Genomic DNA, 12,315 nt, shown 5'->3' with positions numbered 1-12,315 from the left:
GCGGCCACAACATAACGAATTATAAGTTGTTAACCTAATGTAAATATAAACATTCCAAGAAAATGCTTCTGTCTTCATTCACATTCCGGTTCAACCAATAAAAATCCTTCCGGTTATTCGGCTATTCCCGATGTTTAACAGGAAACATGTAGCGTACGTCCGCCGCATCTATTAGTTATTCGAATTATTTCCGAGTAACCCGAGGCTACCGGAAGTGAATTCTTGTGTCGACAGAAAATCGTGCCAATTATCTGGTCCAAAATATCGAAATTACTGTTATACTAGGATGAAGTTATTGCATGGAAAACCGAAAGTTCTGAAACAGGGAGATAAGTCTTCGGAAACGATATCGAACCAAACAGAGGTCTGTACTGTTGATGATTTTATGTGTCGGCATATACCCGTCACGATCTCAGTGCTACTTCGATTCACCTATCCAATCCCACAACAAAGAATTGCAACAATTTTTACAGGGGGCTGACTGCGAGTACTTGATAGAACCCGCACCCTCAGAATGCAAAGCGAGAGATTATAGACGTCTGCATTTGCGGCGGATGCAACATCCACTTTTGGCACTTAGGCTATCACGAAGTGATGCCACAGATTTTGTGTATCACTCATACTGATGCACAGAATTTCCGTAATATCAGAGGAATGATGCAAAAACCCGAACCCTAACAGTAACACACTTCGTAATACCTAAGGAGTAAGGTTATACTTTATGACTTAGGGTTATACTTATAGGGTTAGGGTTTTTGCATCATTCCTTGATATACTGAAAGTTTGCGCATCAGTTGATGATACACAGAAATCTGTGTATCACTTCGTGATACATAAGGTGCCTAAAGTGGATTTGCGCCTTTGCGGACTACTGTGGCTGTGGCTGTAAATTATAATGGGTCACACGTCCAACTTCCACGTCCAACAAGGCCATGACTGAGCAACTTCTACCTTATAACTGATCTTGTAGTACTAGAACCAGACCAAAACAATAAGTAGATAACCAATTTACTAACTTAAAAAAAGACTGAATACTTATGACTGGTATTTCGCAATACAGGCCCTACACACGCTCCATTCGTTTTGAGTCACATTTGCCAACGGACTGTACCGTGTACGGTGTACCTACTTCCGCACCTATGTTTGCGTTCAACTCATGCTGTTATAAAGATCAAGAAGTCATGATTTTCACACGTGTGATTACTATGATAACACAAGTTGTGGCAGAAAATAATGAAGTAGGAGAATATGTCGTTATAAACACACACAAAAAACAAAAATCAACAAGCATCTCACCTTTACTTTCTGAACGACCATGAGTTTAAAAACTTTATGTTACGTGGCGCCGCCTATCATCAGGTAAGTGCAATTTTGCTTCGCTCAGTGAAAACCCCAAAACAGAGCATTTACTGAGGATGACGCCCAATGAGCCCCTGATTTAGCCCAAATAAACAGCCGTGACCTCTGAGTGAGGGTCAGAGCTACTCAGGTACTACAGTGACTCAGTAGGGGCAGATACTCATAGCAATACCGGCGAATAGATATCTGATCCCGGGGATGTCAGGTACCAGATCGAAAACCCCCCACAAATTTCGGCACCTGCACTGCAACAACAACGCATTCAAATTCTCTTTTTTCCCCCGGATGATTCTAATCTGGAACAGCCTACCCGTGGGTGTTGTGGAAGCAACAGACGTTGACATTTTTAAGTCAAGGCTTCACTTCCACATGCACGCGAACCCACGAGAGACGCGAACTCAAGAGGACACCAGTTGCATTGCACTCACATCATCATTATGCACCTGTTTGTTTATTGGGTTTATCCCTGAAGGCACTTACTACCTTGTCATTATATCCAGTGTAGTGGACACCGACAAGTACGAGAACATAACATAGCCTATAGATTCTGGAGTAAAATAGATATATTAAGGATTATCGTCAACAGCCATTTTAAATTGACGCAATGCAAATAATAAATCAAAATGTTTCATTCAAGCTAATCTTATCGCAGCTCTATAGCAGCTCTATAGCAGTATCTATACTATAGTTACGTTTGAATTTGGGGTAAAGTGAGGTTAGGCGCATAGACGAGTATCTGCATGGAGGTTAGGTTCATGGTGATGGAGCGTTGAGCGGCAGGAATGCAGTGTCTGTATGCGCGCGTGAGGCCGCGGCGGTTATACGTAACGATGTTCGCTCCGGGAGGGCACTCCCTATATATATGAAACCCTGATGGTATCAAGAGCGTACAAAGAAGGTCTTCTTTATACGCTCTTGATGGTATGTATGTGCCGCGGTTATGACCCCACTTTTCACCTCAAAATTTCCGCACTGGAGACCCCCCTTTTCACATATTTCCTGTCCCGGGCATAGGTCCTACTTTTTTCCACACCGGAGACCCTCCTTTTCACATATTTACCGTCCCGGAGCATAGGTCGTACTTTTTTCCGCACCGGAGACCCCCCTTTTCACATATTTTCCGTTCCAGAGACCCCTCCTATTTACATATATGATATTTCCCATTCCTGCGCATATGTCCTACTTTCTCTGCACGTTCCGGAGCTCCTATTTTGACTATTTTTTCTCATTAAGTGGCACATATCTACTCTATAAAATATATTGTGTATGGAGTGCCCCCCCCCCCGGCGCTCACTTCTGCATGCGGCTATTATATAGACATCGCATATGCAGCTTAGGCGACGTCCAGACACAAAATAAACTATAATTAAGCAAATAAAATCTACTTATATATATATTATATATTATAAATTATTAATCATAAATAAACACAGATTATATGAGAAATATGCGACTGAGTAAGAGTAAATAGGCTACATGCACAGGAATCTAGGTCGTCCCAATAATAAGTCAATAGTAAATAAACACGAATTATATTTATTACCAGCGGTTTGATGTTCATGCCCTCTATATCGAATAATAATTCCTAATAAAGTTAATAATAAAAATAATTCCGAATAATAATTCGAATAATAAACGCCGTTCAAATACTCATCTATAACACACAATGTCACCGCTCGCACGCCTCTGTGCACGAATCACAAATACTCATCTATAACACACGATGTCACCGCTCGCACGCCGCACGCACGAATCACAATTAAGGTGATAGTTTTGTGATAAGAAATTGACTTTAATTACCATTCTAATAACAACTGTTATGCACATGGCGCCTACAATTAATCGCTCCAAATATTAGACTCATCATTGTCCCACCTTAGCCGGTAGTTACATGTCTGCCATCTATCATACACGGCTCGTGCACGGAACCGTTTTGTTCTACGCCGGAACAAGCTGAAGAGGCGGAATGGCTTATTGAACCGCGTACACAATGTAGACCATTTGTCAGAGAAATTGAATTCAATACCGCTATATAAAGGACAACGCGACGCGCGCATATATTGATTACTATACTATTATACGACAGATCTGTGTCTTTGCCGGGTTGTTATCCGGTGCGAGAGTCGATTAGGTAACAATAACTGTGACGTGACAGTTTCAAGGCCGGCGAACTTCCGCTGGCCTGATCAGGTGCACGAGTACTTTTAAGTTCTAAGCACTATTGTTTTGAGTCCGTGCGGTTAAACAACTCGTTATGTTTGTTGGTGTCGCCGCAACCATGACGACTGCCTCAACGTGGATACGTCAACTACAGTACATTTTAAGGTGGCTCGGGCTAGTGTATAAGGAACTAAAGAAGAAACGAACTAATGTGTCTCGCGTGGCACGAGTAAATTAAAGCATGGATCTATACTCGACGTTTCCGTGTGGCTAGATATTCATGAACGTATTCATCAAGGACGGTGGCAGGATTACATGGACTGGTCCGCATGTAACAATTTTCCAAAGCCTACATTTACTGAATATTGGCGAGAACGAGCAAAGAAATACAACACAACCCAACGTGTCATGATTTACCACAGCGCCATGGAAAAGGTACCTATAGCTATAATCTCTATCAACCTCCAGTACAACCTTCGCTTGTGAATCACGCTAATAAAACCATGACACAACAACATTATAATTAAATCCCGCGACAAGCTGATTGCAGCAAGATATTTCCCGATTGCACTGGAATAAAGCTACCTCTATATAAAGAAGGGCGCGACGCGCGTATATCTTTATTACTACTATTTATTATACTATTCCTCAGGCGCCCACCCCCTCTCTCCCTCAGGCACCCACCCCCTCTCTCCCTCAGGCGCCCACCCCCTCTCTCCCTCAGGGTCCCACCCCCTCTCTCCCTCATCAAGTTATATTATGAAGATTCTTCAGACGGTACTACACGCTTTAAACGGTGCGCGCGCATGCGCAATATCTCCTGAGAAGAATAATATTTTTCAAAGATTATGCATTTAAAATGAAGAGGAGTTATCCTAGCATAGCTTTATATGATAATATTCCATCAGTAGACGTCACTTAAGAAATAGGAGGAAGACCTTGCATGTAAGGTCTCGGCTGCATATACCAGTCAGTACATAATCTGGCTACGATACTGTTTGGGCGCATGGGCAATACCTCACTAGAGCAGTTATATTTTGTGCTGAATATGCATTTAAAATGGTTAGGAGGTATACCAGCATAGATTTCAATAATTAATTTTTATCAGTAGACCTGTGTTTATAATTAGGAGAGCGCCCTAGCCTGTAGGGTACAAAACACCTACTGTATGCCATCGCGTCCTGCCCCTTTCCTCCCCTGTCTCTCGCTCAGCCTCCTTCTTCTTCTATTGCCCTCAGCTATCTTCTCTGCCGCCTTTCCTCAGTCTCCCACCTCGTTGCTTCTTTATCAAGCTATATTTTGAAGTTTTTTTCAGACGGTACTACATGCATTAAACGGTGCGCGCGCATGCGCATTATCTTCCGAGAAGAAGAATATTTTGCAAAGATTATGCATTTAAAATGAAGAGGAGTTATCCTAGCATAGCGTTATATAATAATATTCCATCAGTAGACATCACTTAAGAAATAGGAGGAAGACCTTACATGTAAGGTCCCCGCTGCATATACGAGCCAGTACACAATCTGGCTACGTTAGTGTGTTAGCGCACACGCAATATCTCATCAGAGCAATTATATTTTGTGATGAATATGCATTTATTATAGTTAGGGGGTATCCTAGCATAGATTTTTATAATAAATTTTTATCAGTAGACCTGTGTTTATAATTAGCAGAGCGCCCTAGCCTGCAGGGTACAAAAAACCTACTTTATGCCCTCGCGTCCTGCCACTTTCCTCCCCTGTTCCACGCTCAGCCTCCCACTTCTTCTACCGCGCCCAGCTATCTTCTCTGCCGCCTTTCCTCAGTCTCCCACCCCCTTTCTCCCTCATCAAGCTATATTTTGAAGTTTTCTTCAGACGGTATACTACATGCCCTAATTGAACGGTGCGCGCGCATGCGCAATATATCCCGAGAAGAAGAATATTTTGCAAAGATTATGCATGTAAAATAAAGAGGAGTTATCCTAGCATAGCTTTATATGATAACATTCCATCAGTAGACATCACTTAAGAAATAGGAGGAAGACCTTGCTTGTAAGGTCTCCGCTGCATATACCAGGCAGTACACAATTTGGCTACGATACTGTGTTAGCGCATGTGCAATATCTCACCAGAGGAGTTATATTTTGCGATGAATATGCATTTAATATCCTAGCATAGATTTTTATAATCAATTTTTATCAGTAGACCTGTGTTTATAATTAGGAGAGCGCCCTAGCCTGCAGGGTACAAAAAACCTACTTTATGCCCTCGCGTCCTGCCACTTTCCTCCCCCGCTCAACCTCTTATGNGGGAAGAACTAAAGAAGAAAACGAACTAAATGTGTCTCGCGTGGCACGAAGTAAATTAAAAGCATGGATGTATAGGCCGCCGTTTCCCGTGTGGCTTATATATTCATTAACCACGTATTTCATCAAGGATCGGTGGCAGGATTACATGACTGGTTCCGCATGTAACAATTTTTCTCAAAGCCACATTTACTGGAAATTGCGAGTAACGAGCAATAGAAATACAACATCAACCCAACGTGTCTATGATTTACCACAGCGCGGTCATGGAAAAGGTACCGTATATCTATAATCTCCTAGTTCAACCTTACAGTAGCACACCTTGCGCTTGAATCACGCTACAAAAAACCAAATGACACAACAACATAAATAAGATCCATCGTACAAGCTTGATTGGCAGCTCAAGAATCATTTCTCGATTGCAACTGGAATATAAGCTACCGAGTCTATTACAAGCCTACCATCTATAATATCAAGCTATTCCTGTCTATATAAAGCTAACTCTTCGATATATAAGCTACCCGTCTATAAGAAAGCTACCCCTCTATATAAACACCTTCTATAAAAAGCATATCACTCTATATAAAGCTACCTCTATATAAAGCTACCTCTATATAAAGCTACCCTCTATATAAAGCTACCCTCTATATAAAGCTACCTCTATATAAAGCTTATCCTCTACTATAGAACGAATCGGCGTCGACGCGCTATATCCTTTATTAACTACCTATTTATATACTTATTTCTTCAGGCGCCCACTCCCCTCTCTCCCTCATGGGCCGCCACTCCCCTCTCTCCCATCTATGCGCAAGCCACCCCCTCTCTCCTCTAGGCGCCCACACCCGCTCGTCTCCTCATCATATGCACGCCCACCCCCGTCTCATCCATCAGTGGCGCCCAAGCCCTCCCTCCCGTCAGTGCTGGCTCCACTGCGCCCTCTTCCTCAGGCGCCCACGCGCCTCTCTGCGTCCCTCAGGCGCCGCACCGCCCCTCTCTCCTCAGGCACCAACCCCACCTCTCCCCTTCAGGCGCCCACCCCTCTCTCCCTCAGCGCGCCCACCCTCTCTCCCCTCAGGCGCCACCCCTCTCTCCCTCAGCGCCAGCCTCTCTCTCCCTTCAGGCACCACCCCCTCGTCTCCCCTCAGGCACAACCACCCCCTCTCTCCGGCCTCAGGCAACCCACGCCCCTCTCTCTCTCAGGCTCCCTACCCCTCTCTGCCCTCAGGCGCCCACCCTCCTCCGTCAGCACCCACCCCCTCTCTCCCTCAGGCAGGCCCAACCCCCTCTCTCCCTCAGGCACCTCACCGCCCTTCTCTCCTCAGCGACCCCCACCCCCTCGTCTCTCAGGCTCCCACCGAGGCCCTTCTCCTCAGGCAACCCACACCCTCTCTCCCTCAGCTCCCCACCCCCTCTCTCCTCATTCGAAGCTAATATTTGAATATTCTCTTCAGACTGTACTAACACGCTTTAAAACGGTGCGCGCGCATGCGCAATATCTCCTGATAAAGAATAATTAGTGTTTCAAAGAATTATGCATTTATAAATGAAGCAGGAGTATCCTAGCATACGCTTTAATACTGATACAGTATTTCCATCATAGACATCACGTTATAAGAAAATAGGGAGGAAAGACCTTTGCATGTAAGGTCCCCGCCTGATTATACCAGCCAGTACAGCAATGTGGGTGTGTTTGGGGGGGGGTGTGGAGGGCGACTACGATAGTGTGTCTAGCGCATGAACCATATCTCACCAGCAGAGTTCATATTTGATCGAATATCATTATTATGGGTATCCCAGACAATTCGATTTCTCTAAAATAAATTTTTTATCAGATAGATATCCGTGCATGTGTTTATAATTAGAAGAGTCGCCCTACGCCTGCACGTACAAAACACCCTACTTTATCATACGCCGTCCTGCCCCTTTTTCTCCCACTGTCCCACCTCAATCGCTCCTTATTCTTTATCGTCCCCAGCTATCTTCTCTGCCGCCTTTCCTCAGACTCCCACTCCCGTTTCTCCCTATCAAGCAAATGTATGGGGCAAATGCGCCTGCTACTGGTATTTCGTCGCCGTTGACTGCCAAGATAAAATCTTCGGCCGTTCTTATATCGTTCCAAACTGGAGCCGGGCAGTCTGAACAGCACGTTGCATGGTAAAATCATGTTCTAACCATGCTTCACTTTACGTCGCAGCATCGCGCCATCGAATTACCCAGCTATGCCTAATGATGTGGCAAATGACGCTGCGACGTCGATGCAAGTCGTTGTGCCCTAGGCCCTCGTAGATAAAATATTTTGCATACAGATTATGTCATTTAAATAAGATGATCTTATCCTAGCCATTACTTTTATATGATAATATTTCAATCTCAGTAGACATCACTTAAAGAAATCGGATAGAGACCTTTAGCAATTAAATGTCCCCCGCTGCATATACCAGCCAGTACAGCAATCGTGACCGTTAGTGCAGTTAGCACGCGATGCTCAATCTCTCACCAGATAGAGTTATATTTTGTGATTAATAATGCTTTTAAATAGGTCATTAGGGGTATCAAGTCAGCATAACTTAAATAAACCTTTACTTTAAACATATGAGGTCTGCCAAAGAAAGTTATTATGTACATTTCATGTTTATCTGATATGTCATTTATCGTGTTACACGTTATTTCGTGTACATAGCTGGGAACATTGGCGCGAAGCTGCGAGCAAAGTGAAATATGTTGCTCGGATTTTACGATGCACCCGTGCCGTCGGCTCGGCCGCTCTAGTTAGTTTAAACGTATGAGATCCGCCAAGAAAATATTCTTGAAAGTCAACGCGACTGTCGTCCCGAGAGAGCCATTCATTAACATAGATGGAAACCACATTGCTAGCTGAGTCCACTACTTTTCGACCACAGGCAATAACACATACATCGCGTACGCACGCACACACACACACATACACACACACACACACATACACACACAACATACAACACACACAATCAACACACATACATACACACAAACATACACACACCAAGCATTACACACACACACACACACACACAATCACACATTCGCAGTGGACAGAGTACCACACGCACGCACATCACACACAACACAACACACACCAGGTCATACGCTGCACAACATTCACACACATCACACACCACACACACACACAGCGTGTCAAACATACAACACATGCACTACATACACACACAATGGTCCGTTTTAGCACAACACCACACACAACAACACCCAGCACACAACAACACACACACTTGGCACACACAGCGCGCGTGCGCGCACGCGGCGCGAAGCACGCAAACAGCACGCCGACGCACAGCACAACAGCTTCCCACACACACCAGGGGGCGACACACACAAACACAAGTTCTCGGCGCCGCCCGCGGCGCGAGCGAGCGATACACGCACATACATACACACACACACCACACACAAGCGGACACACACACAGACACACAACACACACACAGTACACAAGCACAGCCACACACCACACACACAGCCGTGCGGGCCGCAGCGGCGTCAAAACGACACACACACACACACACACACATCACACGCACAGCACAAAAACCACACGATACACGCACATACACACACACATCAGCACACACACACACACACACACACAGCATCACACACAGCATCACACACACACACACAGCATAGAACACACATCATAGTATCAGCGCACATAACACAGCACCACACACACACACACAACATCACACACACACACACACACACAAACACCACAAGCGCACACACACACATATCTCATCACAACCAGGTTACACACACACGACACACACACACACACACACACACACAAACACACAGTGAGAGAAGTGGGAAGAGAACGGGGGAGTTGGGAGAGAGAGAGAGTCTGTGATGGCTGTATCTTACGCGTACATGCAGGAGGCAGCCAGCTGCCTGCCACGCGACCGTCCCGTGCCCCCGCGCGCGCTATATATGGCCTGCTGCTATGAAGCCCTGCACCTCACGCAGCCTGCCTGCCCGTCTGCCTGCCTTCCTCCCGTAACTCTACACTGATGCCCGCGATCTCCACGCGGGCGCGCGCTATTGGACGAGCGGTTCGTCACGTGACAGGCTGCGCGCGCCACTCGCGGGCGCAGCGTCGCGTGTGTTTATGTTAATCTTATGCGAGTGTGTTCGGAGCGTGTGTGCTGGGGCCCGTGTGCGTGCGAGAGAGAGCTATGAGACAGGGAGAGAGAGCGTGAGATCGAATTCTACCAATGTGACTTAGCTATCGTCTGTGATCCGTGGTGTGCGCTGCCGTGTGTGCCCCGCCCTCATCCGCCCTCCCTCCCGCCCTTCCACCGTCTTCATGTCACTCGTATAGCGTCGCCTGGCTGTGACGACGTTGACGACGGCGACGACGACGACGACGACGACGATGAGGAAGGAGCCAGACGACGGCAACAGCAGCAGCATCTGCGTCTTCCAGCCACAGTCGTGGCGATCAAACCGCTGCCGGAAGTGCTTCCGGACGGAGGCCGAGCACGGCCGACCGGACTCGAGTGACCAGCCGACAACAGGCGACGTCGGCGGCGGCGGCGGCGGCGGGCATGCCGGGGCGGCGGAGGTGCCTGCCGTCGTCGCCGACAAACACACGGATGGGATGTCGGCGCGGGAGCGAGGAGATACCGACGGGAGGAAGCGAAAGTTGCGGCGCGTTAAGAAGGACGCCAAGCGGTCGCCGTCGCCTCCCCCGCGCCACACTCCCGGCTCGCCACCCTCCTCGGACGACGACGAGGAGGAGATGGGCGGCGATGGCAGTGAGTCAGCGGCATCGCAATGTGAACAACAACAGCAGCAGCAGCAGCAGCAGCAGCAGCAGCAGCAGCAGCAGGCAGGCAGCGCCGCTGAGCACGCTTCATCCCAACCGGAACCGCCCTCTTCCCATTCCGGCAGCAGATCGCCGAAGCGTCCGGCGAGGAAGAAATATCCGCGATCCGGGAAGTCCGGGGCGGCGGCGGCTGGAAGCGGCGGTGCGGAAATGACGTCACGGCCGACTTCGGGAACGTCGGCAACTGGATCATCTGCCGACGACGACACGTAAGTGAAGCTCGTGCATGTTCCGACGCCAGGGGACGCGCGGGACGGCACTAAACGTCAGTGGGGAATGCCATTGCCACATGGAGAGGATTAATTATGTGAAATGAAAAATAATTTAAATCGTGTAGCTCTGTGGTAGCCGCAGTATATATATATATATATATATATGTGTATGTGTCTGTGTTATATAATATAATATATATTATTAATTTATTCAAATAATAGAACTAAATTGGATTCGCCCTGTTATACATACATAAATAATATAACACAGCCCTATATTATAACTGCGCTATATTTGCATAAATAATAGATTTAAACTAGATAACGTCAGGCAATAGCAGCTGTGTACCTTATATATATATGCATGAATAATACAGCATGGACTTGACATGTAGTGGATTCATCATTTACGAGGCAATAACGCAGCGATAACACGCGCTTCATGTTGCAATAAACGTAAGCTCATACACAGACGCCGTTGAATAGACTGCCAATGGGAAACACCATTATCATCGATCACGCTAGGTCGTCGCATGAGTTTACGCCGCTAGGTGGCAGCCTGGAATCCAGCCAGACGTCATCACCGTAATCAGTCAATTATAAATTACCGCGGACAATATGCTGACAGGAAAAACTACGGCAAAGCTGGTGCAGTTTCTGACAGCAGAAATACTTCAAGACATAAATGAGTAAAAGAACCCGTACTGTATGCACACACACACACGACGCACACACGCACGCACACACGCACACGCACCACACACACACACACACACACACACACACACACACACACACACACCACACACACACACACACACACACACACACACATGTTAGGAGTCATGCACTTATCTTATATGAGAATTACTCGCACACTCTCCACGATTCATTTCATTCCATACTTAAATAAGATAACTTATCTCACTATATCTCACTAATCTCACTATATCTCACTATATCTCACTATATCTTATAAGAATTATTTTCGAATACGAACTATTCTAAGATAGAAAAATCATCAAACAATAAATTTGTAATCACCAGCAACGTTAACGACGGTAACTGCTCTCACTTCGCCTTTCATGGTCAATGTCGCGTCGGTGCGATGCAGATTGTCGCGTCGGTGCAGATTCTCGCGTCGGTGCGCATGCAGATTGCCTTCCGCAGACCCTTTATTGCGTATTTTTACTCGTGATTTTTCGCGCGGTTCGTCTGCTGATGGTAATGCACGTCACGCTCTCCAAATTATCGACGAGTGAGCAGTTTATGAGTGGCATCCTTCAACTCCACTTCAATTTCCTTCTGCCGTGTATAATGGCCGCGTAGCAACGGGTAAACAAACTTCTGCAAACAGCGAGAATCGCGCTTAACGATGAAGTCTTGATGCGATAACGATGTGTGGTGATTCA

General features: G+C 46.3%; 1 protein-coding gene across 1 annotated transcript in view; it reads right to left on the bottom strand.

The window, feature by feature from the left end:
* The window catches only part of LOC106818577 (vegetative cell wall protein gp1-like), a gene marked incomplete at its 3' end in the record, with an annotated part of 6,500 nt that extends 5,183 nt beyond the window's left edge, over nucleotides 1–1,317 (bottom strand). Inside the window, exons 1-3 of the mRNA XM_014823273.1 lie at nucleotides 1,297–1,317; nucleotides 1,130–1,159; nucleotides 907–972 (exon numbers count right to left, since the gene is read on the bottom strand). Of these exons, the coding sequence (XP_014678759.1) occupies nucleotides 907–972; nucleotides 1,130–1,159; nucleotides 1,297–1,317 (117 nt within the window). The remainder of the gene's footprint in view (nucleotides 1–906; nucleotides 973–1,129; nucleotides 1,160–1,296) is intronic.
* Between the last annotated feature and the right edge of the window lie 10,998 nt (nucleotides 1,318–12,315).

The sequence above is a fragment of the Priapulus caudatus genome, unplaced genomic scaffold (genome assembly GCF_000485595.1).
Source record: "Priapulus caudatus unplaced genomic scaffold, Priapulus_caudatus-5.0.1 Scaffold2352, whole genome shotgun sequence".
Lineage (NCBI taxonomy): Eukaryota > Metazoa > Priapulida > Priapulimorpha > Priapulimorphida > Priapulidae > Priapulus > Priapulus caudatus.
Note: the sequence above shows the minus strand (reverse complement) of the source record. Positions and strands in the feature narration are given on the sequence as shown.